Source organism: Apaloderma vittatum, unplaced genomic scaffold, assembly GCF_000703405.1.
Source record: "Apaloderma vittatum isolate BGI_N311 unplaced genomic scaffold, ASM70340v1 scaffold14152, whole genome shotgun sequence".
NCBI lineage: Eukaryota > Metazoa > Chordata > Aves > Trogoniformes > Trogonidae > Apaloderma > Apaloderma vittatum.
The window spans coordinates 20,422-43,705 of NW_009704254.1; the positions used below are offsets into that span (position 1 = coordinate 20,422).

Genomic DNA, 23,284 nt, shown 5'->3' on the forward strand with positions numbered 1-23,284 from the left:
CTCTGCCCTTCAGAGCCTTCCACAATGACTAAAGGCAACCATGCTCTTTTGGTACAATTTTAAAAATGGAATTTCTTGAGCTATCAGGGTCTGCCCACAGCTGTTGAATTCTCTTCTGTCTTGGAGGTTTCCAGACTACTCCAGAATTCTCCATCTTGTTTTGGCATCCTAATTCTTCATGCCTACACACATGACTCTTAAATTCTTCTCTAAACTGGTCTCTGTAGTTTCTTTTCCTTTGCCTCTAGTATAGCAGAATCTATTTTAACTGTGATTGAAGTGTCACCAGGGTCATCAGTTAGAGGGAAATGAACAAAAATTGACTCATTATATCTTCCAAAACTAGAATGTATTTTGTATGTAGATATGTACCCATACATTCCATAATGGTGACAAAAATAACTTATCAATACAATAGAAAAACAAGAGGACTCCTCACTTTAGCTTCTGTCTAAATAGATGCAGTTATCAATATTAAGTTCAATAAGTATATGAACAGAAAGATAAACTGTAGAAAGCAAAATGAGAAAAGTTATGGTTGCAAAGCACAAGGGCAGTCTTACTCAGGCACTTGCAGAGTTTAGTGCCTGTGGCCAGCTTATGCAAAATTGTTTTATTTCCTGAATTTCTTCCAGTTTCTCAGAAATATGTTTGACGTTCAGCATGTTTGCACAAGAAAACAAATGCTGCCAGGCCCCGAAACTGGATGGCTGGTTGGGTTGGGATGGGTTCCACTTCTGCACAGCCACAGGTGCACTCATTGTCCAGTTAAAATCATCCTCTTTCCAGGTAACTGTGACAGGCCCTATTCACCAAAATAATGGGAAGTATTGTCCTTGTATATGGACTATCTAAATAGTCAGTCCAAGGGCTATAAAGTAGTAATACTACCCTGACATCTCTCTAATTAATATAATTACTGTAAATGTCACCTTATTGCGGATATGCACACAGGTCTTGCACTGGCATTACAGGAAGGCATCATAATTCATTATCATAATTATATATTAATGATAACCCTGGATCTTTTTTCCAAAACAACGTTTGAGAAACATCATCACTACAACAGAAATCCCAGCAGGAGTGAGGATAGTAAACTCCTGAAGGGTATCCTACCTGTAGCAATTAAATGAATTTGTAATCAACAGATTTCTCAGCTCAAAGACAGCGTAGTGAAAATAATAAAATATTTTAACAAAACACAATGCCATGACACCCAAGTAATTTCTTAATATTATATCTGAGAGAGGCATGAGCCTAAAGACAGTCAACAGTCTGTTAAAAAAAAGTTCCTGTTCTGACATCCTTACCTTGAGTAGTCACTTATTTACCAAGCTTGAGCTGCAGGTATGGTCAAACATTTCCAGAATTCTATGGTTGTTTTCCTTAGGATTCCATATATGTACATATCCAAACCACACTTGCCTATGTTCCATTTTCTTATATTCTCATATGCAATTTTCCAATTCTGTATTAACTTTGTACTCAAACACAATTTCACTCATGCACTTAGGCCTTTTTAATTTCTTAAAGACTAGTCTTTATAAAGAAATATACTTAATAAGTAAATGTTTCCTTCCACCCTTTCTAAGAAAAAAATTCAATCTAGATAATTCTTGGGAGAGAACACTTCCGCTTCAGAGAATTCTGGGGGACAGAAAACTTTCCCAGACAAGAAGTGCTTCCAGCTTTTTAAGCACAACCACTCAAATTTCAGAATTTCCATCCTGAAGACCAATGCAATATTTTCACAGAATTTGGATGAAAAGTTCAGATAATGAACTCTCCAGAAATATTGATATATCTTATAGATACACTGTCCTGATGAAGTAGAGCATTATATCCTTATCAGTTCTCATTTTCAAATAACTCAGGGGCAATAGATTATCTTCAGAGTGAACACGGCTTTTCCAAATGGCCCTACCTGCCAGTATTCTCAGGGCAATGGATCTAAATTGCCCTCAGAAGTTATGGAGGCTCCCTATACTTGCATGATGAAGACCAATCTGAAGAATACATGGTGAACTCAACAGCCTCATTATTAAATCATCTCACTGCAGGCGAAGTAGCTTCCGTGGAAGCTTTGTGAAACATTGGAGTTATTTTTTTAAAAGCTGCTCTGCATGAAACTCTGCGTGAAATCTAATGATTTATTTGGCAAATATAGATGGAGAAGCTAACAGTGCTAAAAATAGTGGAAAGAGGACCATCAGTTTTGCTATCCTAAAAATCACTAGATTTAAACTCCTAAATAACTTTTTTTGAAAATATGAATTAGCCATCTAGATAACTTAAATCAATTTTTTAAAGGTATTTAGGTGCCAAGTCCCCCTAGAGTTAAGATATTTGACCATAAACAGTAATTTTTTAATATAATAGCTATGTAATTTAAAAAAAAAAAATCAAATTTAGAGTATACTAGCCAAGCAGAAAAACCTATCACCATCACAATAGTTGACGACATAAATATATGATCAGCATGACTGATCTCAGTGGCCTTTAATCCTGATGGCTCTTTTCCCAGGTCATCTAGGACACTTTGTCCAGTTTGTTAAATCTAAAAGATAATAACTATTGTAGATAACACAGCCATATACGGCATTTAGATACAAATATCATGGCACGTCCCTGCACAGGAACTATACTGTCCACTAATTAGGGTGCCCTCAGCTTTGGTATGGACAGACAAATAAGGGATAAGACGACAAGAGAAGCTGCCCCTTTGTGTGTGATCTGTGCAAAATGAGAGGCAAGGACAGTCCACACATCGAGGAAGGCTGGAGTAGGTCCCCTTGCACACGAAGCCATGGAAACCTCCCTGAAGAAGGCAGAGAAATGAAATATCAAGGTACCATTTCTATCTTTCTCCTTTGAGCTTTTGGGGCCTCTGAGCAGCAAAACTCAGTCTGCATCTGGCCTCCTTACTTCACTTCAGGAAAGTATAGTTAGAGTGAGACTGAAGGGTCCAGGCTGGCTATGACTGCACAGTAACACAGGAAGCACAAGAGCCTGTATTTCCTTCTCTTTAGATAGTAGGGATTAAAATAGCTGATGAAGTGCAAAACTGAATAGCCTTGGATCATAGCAACAGCCTACTGCCAACGAACCGTATTAGCTGACCACCACTGACTGCACAACAGCAACTACTGCTCCCCACCCACAGAATCTTTCCTGGGTGACGGGCATGCTACCACTGACAGGAGCAGAGGCAGAAGAGCAAGCAGGAAGCCACCACTGAAACCCTGCATTAAGGTGAGGGAATGCTGGAGGGAACAATTTACAAACAAAATCTCACACACGAGCATATTTAAGTAGCATAGGCAAAGTAATGAAGTGAAGGAGACCGTACGAGCATCAAATGTTTGCTCAATGAAAGTGGTAACTGAACAGAAGGGTGATGGGGGAGGAAATGCTAGAGGAGGTGTGAAGATGAGAAGCCAGCCCACAATACCAGAAGATGGCATTACATAGTAACAACTGCAGACAATGTGGGTTTTGTGGCATATTGCACAGACTCTGCAACTGGGGATCTCAGCTGAGTTGGCTCCTGACCAGAGTTGAAGGAGGAAGAGAACATGTGGCATTTGTTGTCCTGGAGAGGAACATCTTTCCAAACTACTTGTTAGAAGCCATATGATTAAGACTTGGAAGAAAATCAAAAATGTCTGGATGACTGAACTTATTTCACTCACATCTGCCATTCTTGAGTGATGTAGGCTTTGATCCATTCTAAGTTACCTGATAATAAATTATCTACATTATTAGTTAATGAATATATCCCCAAAGATTCAAGGAAATTGTTTGCTTTCATATCGTTGCTTGCTTCTCTATTGAAAGAGCTACACTAGAAATAATTATTATGGATAATGCAAAAAAAAATCAGAACAGGCCAATGAAAGGTCCAAAAGATGGGGCAACACACAGAGGAAGGTGAGCTGTCTTCACCAGATTTCATATGAGTGAGTCACTTTGCTTTTCTGTGTCACATGTGGTCTGTTTATAGTACACCACTAACACCATCTCCTGGCCAGTCGGTATCTGGAATGAAATCTTTATAAAGGTCTCTGAAAACCTGGAATGAAAGGTATTGCACACATAGAAAATATTATCTTTGCCATATCTTATATCCATTCATATTCATTGACTTTAGCTATGCCAAAATTGTATCACCTCGCTTGCTCAGAATTAGATCTAGGGTGTGGGAATTTCAACTATTATTTTTTTTGAGCGTTTCCAGCAAGGTGTGTCAGAATACTCTGAAATACGCTTGCCTTTGCAGAATTGACTATTGCTTTGAGTATACTTTGTTTTGGAGCCCACTGAGAAAAATAAAATCTGATGTTAAGGAAAAGCCAGTGAAAACAGACCCTTTCCCGGTGATTCAAGTTCAGCATTTTAAACCTTACAGACTGTCTCAAACATCACTAGTGTATCTTCACCACCTATTGCTGTCAAAGATTCAGTACTCCTTGTTCTTTTCTACTCATTTTTAGATATCAAGAATAACTTTAATTTCATATGCTTTTGGTTCAGGCAAGCAGTCAATAGACCAGGGTCTGTCCAATTAACACTTACTGAATTTATCCATCTGTTTTCAAGCATTTAAAACAAGGCTTTGGCATTTTGATCTTTCAAAATCTTAAATATTTGTAAATGTCCAATATAGCATGTTAGAGAGTTACCTTGGAAATTGCTCAGGGGTTATTTTTCATATGTATCAGTTGGCCTGGACACCTTTCATTTCAAATCATTTAAGAACTGACTCACAGCTCAAGAAAGATACCTTCTGAGCTTTGGCTTTAGGGACTCGATTTCTGGAAAAATCACCTCTTTTTTTTTGCCTTTAAATTAATTCAGGAACATAGGGTCAACTTCTAATTTTAGCTAATCTCAGAATAAACAAACAGCAGCAGAACTTCTTGCGTCATTAACAGCATAATCAATCCAGAGTCTTCAGCACAGTCTGTCCTAAAGAATTGAGTACTTGGAGCCGTAGTGGGTTTCTTAGGAAAGCATCTCTGTGAATCCCTTGGAAGATAACCAGATTATTATACTCCTGAGGGATTTTCATACAAGAGAACTGCCGAGTCATACTTTCTGGAATAGCTTGTAGAAAATATTATATGAGCATCATTGGTATATTACAATTGCGGACATTTTGCAGATGACCGCAGTGCTCTGTTCAGCTAGCTTCGGTTGAAAGGTTTTCTGCAGTGTGCATTACACTACTGTGAGCCATGCTAGAAGACAGAAATTGTCATTTTAAACACTAGCAAATCCTACTTATGATCATCAAGATGGTCAAATTAATTTTGAGTGAAACAGTGCAACACCAGCTACAGCCCAGCAGAAGAGAAAGCAAAAGTGTCAACTTTCTCACATTAGTCTATCAGAGGAATCCTGAGAAAATCTTTGAAAAGCTGTATATGAACCATAGCAGAGCCATCTCCTGCATTTGGTGTTTTCAGTGATTCTCCAAGAAATACTATCTTACAGACAGCCAATTAAAAAGGGAAGATCTGGGGTTTGTTTGTGATTGATTGAGTCATAAAGCAGCAAGTATATGAATACAGAATCACAGAATCACAGAATGTTAGGGGTTGGAAGGGACCTCTGAAGTGCCTGATGCCTCTAGACTCAATTGCTCTGCCTCATCCCACTACATAGAGCCTGTAACATCTCTCTACTACTGTAAAACATGGTGAACTGAAAGAACCATCTCAATGTATATCCTCATTAGCATGTTGGTGAAATCTGAAGAAAACTATATCCTCTAATTGACCTGAAATTTGTTCTGTTATCTATGGCCAGAAAGTAACCTTTTCGGAGGTTGAATGTGCCTGACAAAGTAGAAAGAAAAACTTTATTTATGACCTCAGAAGAGAAAAATCCACTGAGATACTCAACTGGTGATGGACTATGAGTAATCAAATCGTTGTTAATAAGCCATAAGGCCCAGTGTAAATGGTAAACTAACAAATGGTAAACAACCGCCTCTGAGATAAATAGGAGTACTCTGTTCCAGAAGACACAGCCTCATGGTCCAGGCAGTCATCCTGCAGCTTCCTAGAAACTTTTCTTATTCATCCAAAGTCTGCTTGGATAGCTTCTCCTCCTGCTTACTGTTTCAAAATAAGAGTAGTATGGCCAGCTCAAGAGCCCTACACTGGGCTCTGTCTTTCTGTGGCTCCGTTCCACCATCTGCAAAGATAATGGTACTAAGACCATGATAAGCATTATTATGATCACTTTACAAGCACAGCACAAGCTAATTAATACAGTTAAGTTTGATACATGTAGCTCTCAAAGCCACACAATTCTTTATAACAAACAGATCCCTTTCACAGCAAAAGAGACTGTCTCCAAGCATGACGCTATCAGACTGCTGAAAAATCACCAACTTTTAAGAACGAGGACAACACTAGTATAATGGATACAGTGCTGAGAAAAGTAGGTCTAGGAATGAACGGGCAGGATTATGTAGCTTGGGAAAGCAGAACTGTGATTTTAATCAGCAGGTGCTATTGACAGAAGTGCAGAGGTTTGTGTTTGATTTGAGAAGGCAGCACTACAGATACTGAAAGATTATATCATAGGGAAAATGAATGGGTCTTAACTCTTCAAAGGATAGGAATTATGGTGAACATTTCTAGAACCTGATTTTTATTAGTCCTTCATGTGTGCAATCCTATCTGAATCCCACAAAGGTTTATAATTCAGCAGGCTCCGATCATTGGGTAGTCAGGAAGCTGGAGACAGGCTCCGTAGCTCAGTTAAGGGTAGAGGTGTTAAAAAGGGAGCAGGAGTGCTCCAGGCTCCCACGGCAATAGAGAGTGCAATTCGGAGGAAAGTTTTCTAGGCTCGGGAATGTGAATGAATGGAGGCACTTCCAAGCTAGGTGGCAATCAAGTCCTTTATTGTAATTCTGCATTCCTCCTGCTTCTGAAATTTCCTTATCAGTTTGCCTCTGCATTTTCCTTTGCCTTCCTCTTTCTTACTTAACCATATTTTTTAAGTAAGCAGCATGCATTTAGGATCAGTTTTTTCAGTGGTCTATGGAACTGCCACTGAGAGATAGCAGAGGAAAAATTTGCCTTTAATATACTTGTAATGCCTCACTGCACTGCAGTCTTTTTTTTTTTTGGTCAGCTTTTCTGTAGCAAAGCATGTAGCCTGGACCAGCAGCATTATTTATGGCCAATGCATATGGCCAGGAATCAGGCAGAAGATTAGACAGCTGCTACAGACTCCAAGTTGTAAAGACGTACTCCAGTCTAAGCTGAGAAACATCTTATTGCTGCAACTTTCCCAGCACCAGTGGGATAATGTCCAGAAAAGAGAGCAGTACTGGAGCAAGAGGATCAATGGTTACTATTCCAGAGCCAGCTGCCAACCTGAGAAGATTAAACTGATGAATGACACAAAGACTCCATTCTACCCTCTTTCTCACCTTCCTCTTAAAATCCTCCCCCCTGACTCCACATTGCCAAGAGATCAAGACCTGTTGTTGAGATAACAAGAACTAAAAGGCTTACAAGGTGTTATACAGGATGGCATGGTTGAGATCCAAAAAAGCACTTAAGCACCTCAGAAACCCTTTAGGCCACATGCAAGTGATTCCAGAACACTAGTCCTCAACAACATCATTCTGCTACAAAACATTTAATCTATGTATTCTCAGCAGAAAATGCCTGCTCTGCTATGGCACATACCAAGTGGGACAGCAGCACTGATGCTATATGAGCCCAGCAGCCATAGCCACACTCTTCAAAGGACAGCTGGAGGAGACAGGCCTGGTGGTCAGAGCCCTTTCCAGGATTATGGGAGACCCAGATGCAATCCTCCTTACCTGTAGAGTTCAAAACCATCTTTCCCCAGAAATGCTCTACCTAGAAGCTAGCCTTGGGCACTTGATTAATAACTTGCAGGCGCTGTGCTGGCTGGAGCGAGCTCAGGCACGTGTGCTGCAGAGCATGCAAGGATGCTTAGACTTCCAAGGCAAACAAAAAATGCGGTGTGCCTAGCTGGTTTCAGTCCAGATGCCCACACACAGACATCCAGTACCATTTAAGACGTCTTTGAGTATCCTGCCTGCCCTCCAGATCCCCCTCCAAAAGCACATGAGTCTCCTAGAGGTACTGTGTCACAGCTGTGGGTATCTTGGCCACCTTTCAGCACCTGTTAATGCAACATATGCCTCATTTAGGCAAATGAATCAAGTGCCTGGCAAGTTTAGGCATCTCCAAACAATGGCAGCCCAAGGATGCCTGTGCTCTCACATGACCAGTGCAAGTCATCAGTTCTGGTCTCGCATGACCTGTTTTACGTGTCTCATGCCTTTATTAAACCAAGCCCGTGCCTTTATTAAATGACGTCCTAAATGGCTATCCTGCATGACTAGCTAGCTCTAAGACAGCCTATGAAAAATATACCAAATAAAATACTTACTCACACAAAGGCTTCAAGAAAGCTGGAAACTGAAGCTTTGATCCAACAGTAGCAAACTCCAGGCAGAACTTCGCTAGAGATGCTTCCAAAGAATATTTCTCTGAATATTCTGGCAAAACTGAAGAAGAACAGGATCAGGCATCCAAATGAACATGAAATATGATTATCTACTTCAGCTACGATTTTGCGTTTGGCAAGATTTGCTGTTGTAAATGTCTATGTGAATGCCTTGGACAGCAGAAATGTCAAGGGAATAACTCTTCAGCTGAGAGTCTGTGCTCACCCCCACTCCAGGGAGTGCCTGCACCACCAGCAGCACTGTCTCACCAAGTGCATGGCTGCAGGTGATTGCTGCAAAATTATGGTTCAGTGTTGCGTAGTAACACAGACAGACAGGTGATGCATGAGGAAGTTTAGAGAAGACTCTCTCTTCCGGTGACCTGAACGCCCATCTCTGACTTTTATGTAACTCCCTCTTCTGCAAACATGATTTTCTTTCATTTCCCCTGCTTCTAATGTTTTGTGCAGTTATTGAAGAATGTCAGCCACCTGAGGACTTAGAGTACAGGGTATCTGTGTGTCCCAGGTGCTCTGGTACACATGTGCATGGTTCTAGCTGCTCACAAGAACAGAAAAGAATAATAGAATCATTTAGGTTGGAAAAGACCTTTTAGATTGAGTCCAACCATAAACGTAACACTGCCAAGTCCACCACTAAATCCTATCCCTAAGTGCTACATCTACGCATCTTTGAAATGCCTCCAGGGATGGTGACTCAGTCACATGCATGACTCAGTCATGTCACTCAGTGAGTGACCAACCACGTGCCATGAACTAACTAACTGTTGGAAAGGTACTTATTCTATAAAAGGCAAAACAATGTTGAAATCTGTAAAGTATTTATGACCTGAGGCAGTAAGTCTACACAGCCCAGCTCACTGTAAACTTAGGATCCAGGACAAGTTTGACCGTACCAACACAGTGCTGTATTTCCAACATGACTCGTTAACTCAGATCAGGCCCAATATAAATGCAGTTACCATGCGTACAGACCCAGCATGGATGTCTCCATGCCGATGGGATAAATACACTCCTTATCTCAGACAAAACGGAGTATGCCAGGTTTTTGTGCATGACTGGAAACACCATCATCAATACATCACAGCCTCTAGGTGAGTGTCACCAGATCTCTCTCCTCCTGGAATCAGCTTGCTGTGTCCATTGATCCTCATTAGCCCATAAAGACCTTCCATATAGCTAAAGGGCTCTTCAGGCTTATTATTTTATCCAGACCAATGAAAATTGGATATCACAATATCCCTTGCAGATTCGAAGTGCAGAACCTTGCTTCCTTCATGTAAGAACCAGACAGTAGATACTCACACAGCTTTCCATCACAATGCAAGGAACAAAGCTGGAGAGACAAGCTGCCCTTGTAGGTGAAATTCACAATAAGGCCTTCATTTGCTCTTTGTCAAAATCTTTACAGATACTTAGATTGCTGAGATTATCCAGTGTGCTTGGAAAGAGTCAGGGAAATTCAACAATCCCAAATGGTCTGCTTTGCAGTTTCATGGCTTTCGTTTTTCTATGTGTGCAATTAGTGACAGAAACCTAACCCTTCCCAAGCTTTCATCTTTGATTAGAGCAGGTATCAAATGCTGGTTAGCTTAGGTACATTTTGTGCTTGTTTCTTATGCAAATGCAAACTACTATACACCAGCTGGCACTTCTGCAAATTTGTTTCATGGATTCCAATCTGTTTTCTACCTTTCATCTAAAAGGAGTATTATGTACATGGAGATTACTTTTCTGTGAGAAGACAATGAGAGATTTTTTTTCTTTCAAAAATTACGGGAGTAGATCTATTGTAGAGTAATTCCACTGAAACCTGTAGCATTACACCAATGATAATTTAATTACAATATTTGTTAAAAATCATCAGAATAAAGCTAATCTGTGATTCAAGTGCTTTGTTTATGTTGCGCTTATGTTGGCCACCTACATAATTTTCAGCAAGGCATTTACATTATGTTAATCGAAGTTGACCAAATATCTTATGCTCCAAATCAGCCCTATGTGGGCAGACCTGAGAGATTAAGTCCAACCCCAGGGCTGAATCTGATTCCTTGAGCTTCAAGAATTAGTTTGTACAAGATTGTGAGGTATTTCTCGTGCCCAAAGTCACAAACTTTCTCCCACAAGCCTCCCCTTATTTCTGGGCTATACATGCTTGATAACAGGGTGTGTCATAATTTCTCACCAGAAACTCTAGTTTCTGGTTCCAGATCAAATACACACTCACACACACAGATGGACAAAAATAAGTGGATGTTTACACAGTGTATATTCAGAGTTAGGCCTAGGAAATCAAATCTGGGCCTCAATGCCTGCATGATTTGGGATGAGGCTATAAAACAGTCACCTGGAGTTAAAACTTCCTTAGTTTAGGATTTCTGGTGAGGATAATCCCTAATTAGGTCACACCAATTCATTTATGAGCTTTGGTTCTTGTTCAATGGATTATTCTTTAATTCAATGAAAATAACATCAAACCCTGGCTGAAAGATTTTAGCCATGTGTACATCTTTAAGCAATCTCATTTAAATCAAACTGTGATGGCTTGTGGGACTCGGCTAACATGAATAGTGAGAGCAGCCTATTATGTGTATTGCAACCCTTCAGAAGCTTCAGGTCTAGGTTCAGGCTTATTATTTGAAACTAAACCCAGAGTTTTATAGACTTTTCGACACTTCTTTAGGGCTTTGGATCAGTTTGCAAGAAGTAGAAGTCACGCTTATTACTTATAAACATTTTCATATCATTGTAGATTCACCTGCACACCATCGTCACTGGCAGCACCTGTTACAATGTGTGGTGTAGTCATGGCCATGATTTGCTCGTGCCATCTGGCTTGAGACACTCCTTGTAGTGAATGCTCTCCTGAAGAAGCACCCACAGGATTGCTGAAAGCTCCTTGTCTAGCATCTCAGGTTAAGGTCAGGTCTTCCATCCCACTCCTTCCTCCTTCAGAAGCTCCAAACTACTGACAACTGGTACAGCTTTACTTCTGTGCAACACCTACGTGCCAAAAGCTGCTTGAGAGAAAGCAGATCCACATCATACTCCTGTCATGGATGAGGCAGAATGAGGCTCTCCACAGAAGGAGGATCTCTGAGGAGCCCCAGAGGACAGGGTCCCACAAGCCTTTCAGCAAGATCCTCTGTGTTTTGTGACTCAAAACAGATAGCAGAGCATAAGTAGCTCAACAGCACCAGGATCTTGGTGGATACACACATGCCCAAAGTTGAGGCCGTGCTACTTTACCTGTCAAGACTGTTTACAACCCACATTTTTTTATGCAGCCATGTAAAATAGCAGTAGCGTGCCCAAGTCCTTTTTATGAATCTATCTCTTAAAAGCTATCACAAACAGGATGTAACAGGTCACCACAAAATCTCACCAGCTGACCAAGACTGTCATACAACAATCGCATGACTGATGGTCACATGAAGAGCAAATTTGTTTCAGTTTGCTGTGCAATGGGAAATTTTACACATTCTATAGTGTAATATTTAATATACATTGCATAGTCTTATATACACATAGTATTGACTACTTTAGTTATGGAGTATAATACTTAGCCTTAAGGAAGATCCTACCTAAACTCAGATTATATGTCCATGAAGTTTTAGAGAAAATAAACAAAAATTCAAACCCAAAAGTGGCGTGCGATCTGTTGAAATTACTTTTGTCCAATTTCGTGGTACAAAAGGTTGACATTGAAAATAAGCCATCCAAGACCAGCATCTAATTCTTATAAATACACCTCAACTGAATTCTGCAAAGCAGCTGTGGCTTCACCTCTATAAAGTTCTACATTTTCTTAATAACCTCGTGAACCAAAAATTTTTGCCAGCTATATACCTTCAACAGTTTTCTGTTCAATTATTTTCAAAATCTGTAAAAAGCCACCATATAAAGACTTTTAAAAAATCAAATAGCAGCAATAGAGTCCCATCTAAGGGAAGAGAACTGCTTTCTATAACTCTTTTTTTTCCTCCCACACTGGACAATACTGGCGGGTTGAGATTTAACCAGAGATGGGCTCCTTTTACAAGATTGCTTATATAAAGCGAAGATAACGCCAGCTGGGTTCATTTGAAAGAGGACATCTTGAGAAGAGCTCACAGCGCAGCTATTGGAATAAGACCGGAATGAAAATCTGAAATACTTACCCCCTTTCTGCCTCGTAGGTATAATACTTAATTTCTTGTAGATTGCATAGGTTTATAATTAGAAGGAACTGTCACTGAAATGTACTGTATGAGCCTTTTATAAATATGTTTTTAAATAGAGGCTGAGAGAAAATGTTGAAACTGGTTGGTTTTGTTGGAAGTACTTAATCAGGAAGATTTTTTTTTTTGTTTACCTAAGTGGTATTTGTTTCTTCTGATAGTCTGCTCAGTGATGTGTATATGTGGGCAGACACTAAAAAGTGTCTACAAAGGCAAAACATGAGAACTCCAGTCCCAATCCCACAGGCTGTACGTGCTTCCTTGTCGGAAGAAGTTTGCAGATTTGAGGCCTGAAGTAGAAATATAAATTATTGCTATGTATGATTTCATAAAAACCCATTATTTAGCAGTAAAAGAGAAAATGCATAATTTACCAGAACTGAGCTATATGAAGTTAGGATTATGTACATCAGGATAGCCATCACCACAGAGAATAGGTTCAGCATTAAATTCATAAGCACAATATGTATGTTATTGCATTATATTTTTCTAGTAATTTACTTATTTTTTTCAGATCCCTTTGTTTCAGTTTCATTTGGTTATACTAACACTTTAGGTTTAGACTCCTTACAAGAAAAAAGCAAAAACAGAATAATTAAAAACCATGACTAAATTGAAATATTGTCGTAATAGTAGCCTAGCAATAATAACAGTCTTGTAAATATTTAGCCTGTAGATGTAATCAAGTTGAGTGACAGAATATCAGTAATGTCATTTGTTTCTCTCTACAAGAACATGTTTAACAGTATCTACAGTTTCAGGTCCACAGTCAATGCATTGTTTTTATTTTTGACTTTAAAAACAATTTCACCTTTTATTCCCTTTGTTCTCAGATCATTGCAAGAAATGGTGACTCTTACTATTTATCTGCTGGTCATCCTGGCTCAAGCTCTTGCGGGGCCTTGCAATCCAAATAAAGCAGGTAAAATAATTTAAGTCTCCTAAGATCTTCTCTTGTAATTAAGCTGCCAAAGTGTTTTTTTTTTTCTAAGTGGAAAGGTTTTTCATCAAAAAGTTAAATTGTGGATTCCAGAGAGCTAATCCTTACATTTCTCTTATTGATCTGTTTTCAGCTAGCATAGTAAAGCACGTACCACTAAAGTCCTAGCCCCATGGAGAATCAGGCCTATGCTTAACTCTGTGCAGTAATCATAGTACAACAGAATTAAGCACAAGCAGAATTCAGGCATAAAATGGCAAAGGAAACATCATCAATTAGAAATCACCTGTAACAGCACAGCCTAGATGCAGCAGATCTTTGCTGCCCAAGCTGGGCTTTAATCCCACTGACTGCAACCAGACCACTACTGGGGAATGAATGTGCTGGGCTGAACTGCTGAGCCACACAGCTTTATTAAACACGAAAAAGCCAAAAAAACATTGAAGGTAAGGCTCTAATTGCACAATGAGATTGCCTGGAAACTCAAATAATCTAGTGCCAGACAGACCTTTAATGTAGAATTCACTACAATTAAGAAAGATGATTTAGAAATACATTGGAATAGGCCACAATATAGAGTGTTTGCTTTGTGACTGCTGGCAAACTACTGTCAGTAACTTCATGGTATATCATTAAGTATTTGGCCCTCCAGCCATTTATTTCAGTATCTTCATTTGCGCAAGCAGTTTCTCTGAACTGCAGGAATTTTCATAGCTGTAGATTTGCCAGATTTACAAATATGACCATCAACACAAGTAGAATCAGCTGAAGGTTCATTGACCAGAAAGGAGTGAGTTGTTAAACTCCCTATTTGACTTTCCATATCGCTAATAGATATGGAAAGGCTGAAAAATAAGGCTTTTATCATAAAAATAAGAGTGTCAAGGGCTTTAAAAGAAATAATTGAATAATTCCAGGCAGGGTGTCTTTTTTTCCTGACTGTAGTAATTGGAAGTCTTTCTCAATTTTAAGGTCAGTAATGGTTAGTCAATATTTGCCTTTTAAATTTCCATCAGACACTGAAATTCGCACTGCCTGATTCTCTTTGAAAAATGTCCAGTTCTGCTGTCATGAAGCAATCAGTCTGTAAGTTATAATGTTCAATATTCAGGGTTGTATTAGCAATCAGCATGTTTGGAAACATTGTACTGCTATTACCCATCGCTGTTAACAGGGCTAGGATTTCATTTCATTTACTATTGCTATTAACAGGGCTCATCTTTTCAGTTCAGTATTTGATTCTAGTTTTTAACTTGAGAATTGTAAAAATTTAGTATGTGCTCATGCTGCAATGGCAGTGCAAGGAGAGAAAGAGCTGAATATCTATCATGGCCTAGATCTAACACCGCTACAAAAAGGTGCAGATCTACCAAAGCCTAACAAACAACTTTACTACTATTATTTAAAAATAATAACTCTGTAAACAGAGTTGGTGGCATTACAGAAGCCAGCTCTACAGTATAAACTAGTCTGACAGATTTCAGTGCAGCCACTTTTTCTCTTCAGGTTTCTCAGCAGTCTCTGCTCCTCAATCAGCTATTCCAGAAACATAAAAAATTTACATGAAGTTCTGTATTGATTAGAAGGCAAAGGCCAGACTCTTCTAAAGTGCACAGAATTTAATGACCTGAAGGTCAGTTTTGCGTAGCAAAAGCTGCTTATGTTAGAGTACCTTCCAGCAAAGCGCCTTCTGCTGACAGAAGTTTAATCCCAATTGAAATCTGACCAGCCTCTTTGAAATAAAGACACCACTGAGTATCACTCTAGGTGTATTATTTTCTTTTCAGACGTAATTCTGGTATACTGCTATCCTAAAACCATCATTACCAAAATTCCGGAGTGTCCTTATGGGTGGGAGGTTAATCAACTGGCACTCGGAGGCATTTGCTACAATGGGATCCACGATTCAGGATATTACCAATTCACAATCCCAGACCTGTCACCTAAAAACAAATCATACTGTGGGACACAGTCAGAGGTAAGACTATCAAGATCAATATTTCTAAGTTGGACTTAGCAGTCAGCTGGACTCACTTGAGAGTCCCATTTGCTTCAGTCTGGAGTAGGCTTTAAGTACTGATGGATGGGGGAGGCAAACTCCAGTATGGGGGAGAAGGAAGACTCAAATGCTTGTGCTTTGCATCTCCAGGCAAAATACTTACAGGCTTAGTGATACTAGTCTGTGTGTTAGTTACCCATTTGCACCTGTATTACACAGAACATATATATATGTTGCACAGCATATGAAGAACTACGAAACAATATTTCCTTGGGGATGGTGTTTTGTCACCAGACAGAGTCTTTATGTTTTGAAGTACAGAATTATTCCTGATGCCTCCAAGGCTTAGTACTGCCTTCATTTCTGTCTTGTTGTCTACAGTTCAAGAACCCCGTTTATCACTTCTACAACTCCATTGTCTCCAACGACACCTCAGTAATTGTGAAGAGCCAGCCTGTGAATTACTCTTTCACCTGCACATACAATGCCAACTACCTGGTGAACCAGGCTGCCTTTGACCAAAGGTACGTCCTCTTCTGGGCGCACACCTCACCCCATCTTCAGCACCACATCTCACTCATACAAAACTTTGTTATGTCCCCAGGGTGGCCACTGTCCATGTGAAGAATGGGAGCTCTGGCTCGTTTGAAAGTCAGTTGTCCCTCAACTTCTATGCTGTAAGTGCACTTTGCCACCCACCCTTTTGCCTTCATCTTCCACAGACTTCAGCCTAAAAGATGGAAAAAGAAGGTTGCTCCTCCTGACTGGCACATTACTCACCTGAAACAGATAATTACAGTGGGCTTTGCAGGGGTCCTTGTTTCTGCTGATTAACAGGAATATACTTGAACTGAACAGAGCAGATACACACGAACTGTAGTTTTAATCCCTCCTAATCAAGCAGATTTTTCTGCTGAGAGGTACATTTTTAAGATGCTGGCAGGTTTCATAAGAAAAAGTCAAACTTGTTTGTAGTCCCACTCAAAGAGCAGCATGCATCACATAGTCTTTATAGATACAGCAAAGCTCCATGCATTTCCCTTGCAGTTGGCTTCCTGGCCCTCTCACTTGACAGATATTTCATGTTCCCTAGAGATCTTTAGGTCATGCTGGATTTTTTTTTTCAAACAAAATATCATCCTTTGATATCAGGCCAATCTTCTGAAAAGTCCCAGTTCTGCTGTGCTGCTGGAACAGCCAGCTCCTGAGCCTGGAGTCTTTTTTCCACCAAAGCACAGTCAAAAGCACCTGAACATCCTCTCTATTTTAGCAGAGCTAGAGAAAGCATAACTAGTAACTTGCTGTGTTAAATTTGTAGGCCAGATAGAGGAAGTACTTAGCACAAGGTGGACTGATGGAAATCTCTCTCCCCACACTCTGCATTTTGGCCACTGATTGACCAGAAAACATTTTGGCAGCATAGGGATGCCATATGAAAACCAACGTGATCTTTTTATCTGATATATGGCACACTGGTAGTATATGACTGGCAAGGTTCCAGGAGATACCACACTGCTCCTGGACCTCTGGTATCTTTTTTTTCTCCAAATGACTATTTTGTTCTAACGGCCATGAGGCTCCCAGGAGTCAATGAAGGGAGTGGCTGAACTTTACTAATATATTTTCCCACTGAGCACAAATACAGAACAAGCTTGAGAAGCTAACAGACCACTCCTTTGTTATTTTGTTCACATTTTTCACTGGGGAGAAAAGGTTAGTTTCAATGACTTTTCTTTTTTTTCTGGCAAAATGGAAATAAAAGGTTTATTTTGCCTTGCTATTCATCTCTTTTGCTGCCTGGCGCAGCCCTTGCCCTCTGCCTCTGGTGGGACATGCTTTCAGTTGCTTCACCTGCCCATTTCCTAACGCAGAGGCAATGCCCAAGCTGTAGTGTAACCCAGGGGGAACACTTCAGGCTCACCTGCCCTTTAGTCTGGACACACTATTAACAGCAAAGGACTGTTATGGAGCAGGAGAGGCTGGAGCCTGAGAGTAAATCAGACCTTCACTGAAACCTGTTGTGAAGAAATGCAAGGTAGTACCCTAAAACAGCACAGACCCATAGGGTTTGGAAAAAGAAGTATTATACCAGGTTCAACTCATTTTAGCACAAGGACTGGTAAGGTTTTGTCACAGTACTTCAGCAAGTTCTCTCCTTTGGAAGAAACCTTTGGTTAAATGAGAATTTCTCAGGGCACTTAACAGCCATGGATCACTAACCTAAACACAGCCCTGAGCCTTAGTTTCATGGCATCCAATCTGTCAGATGTTGCAGTGGCAGTACTGATGTGCCTCACATCCACCTCACTGTAGGTGAGAAGATGTACATCAGTACCAGGGAACTGAGCAAGCGCAGCAGGGAAAGATAGATAGTCCAGCAGCTCCAGAACTACAAATACCTGAACAACTGCTGTGTAGATTTAACTAAGTAAACCAATGCTATGACTAAAAATACGGTTCTGGTGCTATGATCTTATGCATGCAATAAAAAGCAGCAGCATTTACGGTAGGAACTTCAATGTATTTGTAACCAAACTTTTTCACCTGAGCACCACCCATTGTGCTACTTTGAGCAGGCTGGCTGTATAGAGGATGAATGACTACAGCTAGCAGAGCTCTTTCTGTACTCTCGTGCCCCCTCAGCTCTCACCATGCTGGCCACACAAGTATAAATCATGGAATGCTGAATATTTGCATACAGGCATGTGATTTCTGCTTGTCTTCATTTATTCTCCCCTACACGTGGCCATCTCCCAACCCCAGTCCATACAATCATCACCAGTTTCTCACTCCCATCAACTTCCTCCCACCACCTCTTTTGTAGCAGAAGCAACAGCAAGGTCATTTCCCACTCACGCTGTAATACAACACATACCACAATCCAAATAGCATCACATTCTGTCACTTATCATTATAACCCAACCGTTAACAAAAGTATTTTAAAACATCATCTTGCATTTGCAACACTCCTACTACTAGCTGTAGAGCTTGGGACTTGCAGGAATTAAGAACCCAGACTTTTGCAGTCCATCTCTCCAGAGCTCTCTGAAGTTGCCACATGCCTTTGCTTTGCATGTTACTAGTAACATATGATGTCTTTCTCTTTGCCTTTCAAAGAATGCCAAGTTTTCAAGTGTAAAGGAAGCCCCTTTCATCGTTGAAACATCAGAAATTGGTTCTGACATATTTGCTGGAGTGGAAGCTAAGGGCTTAAGTGACAGGTAGGCAAGGGAAGGAGTAATAATTAATAAATCGGCAATCAGGATATTCCTTGCTAATCTGGTTTGTGTCTCTCCAGGTTCAAAGTTGTTCTCAACAACTGCTGGGCAACTCCCTCCTCAGAGTATTTCTACCAGATCCACTGGCCTCTGATCACCAAGGGGTAGGTGCTGATGGGACCTGGGGGAACATCTGTGCCCAGCCCTGAGGATGACAGAAGGCTGAGGGCTGGGAGTTGAGGGGGCAAAAGAGAAGGCAGCCCACAGCAGGACACATCAGACTGACACCTCAGGAGATGTTTCACTGAAGCCATGCGGGCTCTGACACTGCTTCTCCATGCACAACACAGGTGTGCCACAGACAGCTCCATCCTTGTGCATGAGAATGGGAAAACAAACCGGGCGACGTTCCAGTTCAACGCTTTCCGCTTCCGTAACATCCCCAAGCTGTCCAAGGTCTGGCTGCACTGCGAGACACATGTCTGTGACAGTGAGAAGTTCTCCTGCCCAGTGGTAAGGCCTCCCTCCCAGAGAAACACACAGTGCTAAATTTAGACAGAGGATGTCAAGACCTTTCTGAGGGCACGCTGGGTGCAGAGCCAGCACCGCAGCTTGCAGCAGATGGAGCCACCACCATAGGTGGACCCGAGTGGCCAGCCATGCACCCTGACCCCTGTCATGCCACAGGCACTGTATGCAACATTGGGCAACTCATTTAAATGTATTGAGAAATACAGTAGCCATTGAAAAAATCAATGCTTGTCAATATCCCAGACTACAGTCCTATCTGCCAAACAGCTCCTGTTAAACACAAGCCTTAAAAACCGGAAAAAAGTAGAGGGGTTTTTCCACTTTACCAAACACCTAAGTGCTGAGGGCACCCTCAGGTCAGCAGGAGAACCTGGCTCAGAGCTCCCTGCTGGTCAAATGAAACCTCCCAATCCCTCTTCCCAGGGAAGGTCCTCTCTGCAGCAGTAAATTATGACTCTGGCAGCTGTCCCATTCTGAATAAAATACATGAATTGTCACTGAAGCAGGAACTGAGGTTGAAGAGTAGGTTCCTGTGACCTCAGGTGGGCATAAGGTGAGGGTGCTATACTACATGTTGTTTAGCCTGGGGAGGTGCACACTGCTTGTGCTGATTGATGCAAGGGTGAGAGTTACTAAAGTGTCTTTCTTTAAGGACTTGTCTCCTTCCTTAACTGACTCAGAGCTTCGCTATTCTCTCTCTGATGCAATGAATGTGTTATTGCTATAAAATGAAGCTAAATTTTCTTTAACCTGGAGTGAAAGCCCAAAATACTCCTTGGCTGACATAGTGTCATTTCAGCAACAAATATTTCTTGCTGGAGAAGAGAAATCATCACTCCTGGTGAAATGAACCTTTCTTTCTAAACCCTTTCTCAGTCCAGGAGATTAATCAAGATAGTTTATTACTCAGCACTAAGCAGAGGGCATCAATTTGTACAATTTGTTGCAGGTTTGACAAAAACACAGTGTTAGACATTCTAAGTTTCAAAGGCAAAAGAAAAAGCTCTAGGTTTAGATTTTATTATTATTATTTTTTAAAGATTTCTTCAACTTTTTATCCAAACACAGACCAAGGTTAAGAGAAAACACAAAACCAGTACTCCACATCTGCCTTTCTGACCATACTGCCAAACATCTACATCATCCTTTCAGGCTCAGGGTAGAATTCCCTCCTCACCCTCCAGTGCAGGATAATTGCTTGATCAGGCTGACATCCCACTTCCAACCCAAAAATGCAGCTGGTGGTCTGCTGCAATTAAGGTTGAACCAAGTTGGGTGTCTATGCTTACAAGCAACTCAAAATCAGAATTACCACACGCTGAATTTGTAACAAAAAAATACCCGCAGCTGGGGATCTGCAAAGGTCAGGGGACAGACAAGGACCTTTAATCTGTAGAGCACTGTCTCCATACAGACCCTGTCAGCTGTGACAGGCATCATTAGTGCTGGACATGAGATGATCTGTATGGAAGGGATTTGGTGCTTCCCGTTTCTACCCAAAGGACAACTATTGTAATTAGCAATAAACAACAAGTGAAGCCTTCACAGAGGTCATGGGTTAAATAGATGGAGCTCAGGTCCCCGCTTTCTTCATGACAGGAGTTTTGTTTAAGGCGAGGTGGAAAGGGCAAACCCGGGAGGACGTGTGATTACAAGCAGACACCCATCTGGGCTCCTGCCATCTTGCAACTGAAAACAGCACTTACAATGCCAGCCACTATACGGGCTGTGACACATTGAAATCCTTAATAAATGCACTATAAAGACTGCCCTTAAATATCTCCTGTGCCAAGTCCCCCCAGTAATTAGAGAGAAAAATAATCCCTATAAAATATGCAGTGACATTGACACAGATTTCATTTTCTTGGCTGGAAATATGAGAATTGAGTTTCCATTTTTTTAATTGTTTTACATTTTTTTGGTATACATGACTTTCTCTCTAATCTCTTTAGACATGCGACAAACGAAAGCAGCGCATGGAACAAACCGGAGGTGTTCTAGTGGCAGAGATCACTGTACGCAGTAAGTGACTGGGTTTCTGGGGTGTTTCTCCCTTTGGGAAGCAATGAAGTTGGGAGCCACCCGTGTCTCACAGAGTAGGAGCGTGCAGAGGGAGCTGAAGCCCTCTGCCAGAGCCCCTTCCCCCATGGCAGCAGGAGTCTTGAACAGAAGTTGGTCCCCTCCAGGCTCCGGGCTCTGTCAGAAAAGCTCAGTGAAACTCTCCTCAATGATAAAGTGAGTAAAGGCACCCATTTGTCATTAACCATAAATGGCCAAACCACTTATACACCAAGTTAGCAATGTAAACTCTGCTCACCTGCATTTAACCTCGGCACAGCCCAGACAAGCTCTGACAGATTGCACAGGAGTTTTCTTTACGCTGTGGTTGGTCCTTCAGCATACCCATAATTCTGGTAGGTTAAGCCTTTGTGCCCATCCCTCCTGGTACACAAATTGAACTGCCATCAGCTTTCCCCATTACAAAACACCACCTGTTTCCCCCACTGCTGCCTCCTGGAGGCATCAGGAATTTCTCCCTGAGCCGGTTTAATTCTGCAGATCCAGCACATCTTTTGAAAGAGGTCCTTGGAACAAGGTATGCTTAAATCAAGTTTTCCTTAGAGCCCTTCCTACTAGTTTCTCAACTACATCTGCGCCAACCTGAAAGCCAGTTTAAAATTACAAATACACATAGAGCAGCACTACCACAATTCCGTATGTTGCACCGGTAAAACCCCATCAATTTTACAAGATAAAAGAACCAAGGTTCCATTTATGAATTCAGACAGTAAAGCCAAGAGGAAAAAATGTATTTGCTACATTTTGAAACTCTGGATCTGTTCTGCTTTTACAAAGCATGCTGGTGCACTTTGACCTATTTTAAACATGCCATCCCAATGTTATCTTTTTCTCTTATTTTACACAGGCAAAGGCTTATCCAGATTTTACACACTCTCAGGTAAATAGCAAAGTATGACAATGAAAATATCAATTCCAAATATGAAATTTGAGTGACTCTGTCAACACAAAATCTATAGCTCAAAGGAAGAGCTGATATAGCAAATATGACAGAAAGGGAAATATTTCAAAATCAGATTTTATTTCTCAATGTTTTACACTTTGTTTTCCTCCTTTTGGCACATCCCTTATTCTGAACAATAAAATCATACCAATAACTTCCAATAATAAACATTACTTCTTCTTATTTTCACACCCTCTTTCCAAAATAGGAACAAGCATTTTTCACTGGGTTAACAGAGGTATCTGAAATAATTTATGTTCTGAGAGGGTTTGAAAAAAGCCAATTTGTTAAAACTTGATATGGTGACATTAGGGACATGAGCTACATTAGGGACATGCAGTTGCATTGACAGGGGTGGGACGAGAACGTGAAAGGCAGCTGAGAGGGAACTACTCACACCTAGTCTGTGTTTCTCTTGCAGATGCTGTCTTCCACCTACTCTTCGCAATTGGATTTTGTGCTGTTTTATTATAAAACGCATCCCAGCTGTGTTTCTTAACTTGTCCCCATCCTGTTTGGACCTGGACTTCTTTACTAAAAAATGTTTATTTTACGGAGGAAAAAAGAAAGTCACAAAAAATCCCTGTGCACCATTTTACCAGATAAATAAAACATTCAATGAGCTTTGTGCCTTTCATACTGGAGAATCCCAAAGCAGATTTGCCTCTCTCTAGGTATTTTAAACTAGTGAAAACCCAAGGCTTGTGTATTCTACTGATGCCTCCTTTTAAGAAGCTGTGACACCAACAGTCCTTGTTTCTGTAAGGAACACAGGGATATTCAAACTCAGCATTTTTCAATGCCAAATTTACCTCTAGGGTCCCCCTT

General features: G+C 40.8%; 1 protein-coding gene across 1 annotated transcript; it reads left to right on the top strand.

Annotated features, from left to right (window-relative positions):
• The first annotated feature begins 12,645 nt into the window (after positions 1-12,645).
• TECTB (tectorin beta) lies at positions 12,646-23,080 on the top strand. Its single transcript, XM_009864989.1, has 12 exons — positions 12,646-12,700; positions 13,400-13,403; positions 13,580-13,668; positions 15,474-15,664; positions 16,067-16,209; positions 16,290-16,362; positions 18,803-18,906; positions 18,984-19,067; positions 19,254-19,416; positions 21,387-21,456; positions 22,361-22,393; positions 22,878-23,080. Exons 3-12 carry the CDS (start codon positions 13,593-13,595, stop codon positions 22,928-22,930), a joined length of 990 nt encoding a protein of 329 aa, XP_009863291.1. The 5' UTR covers positions 12,646-12,700; positions 13,400-13,403; positions 13,580-13,592; the 3' UTR covers positions 22,931-23,080.
• The last annotated feature ends 204 nt before the right edge of the window (positions 23,081-23,284 follow it).

Bases quoted from the DNA above. Each gene is read 5' to 3' on its own strand.
- TECTB (XM_009864989.1), top strand. From the start codon at position 13,593: ATGGTGACTCTTACTATTTATCTGCTGGTCATCCTGGCTCAAGCTCTT. The intron at 19,417-21,386 runs GTAAGGCCTCCC...TAATCTCTTTAG, and splicing joins AGAAGTTCTCCTGCCCAGTG to ACATGCGACAAACGAAAGCA. The intron at 21,457-22,360 runs GTAAGTGACTGG...TATTTTACACAG, and splicing joins GGCAGAGATCACTGTACGCA to GCAAAGGCTTATCCAGATTT.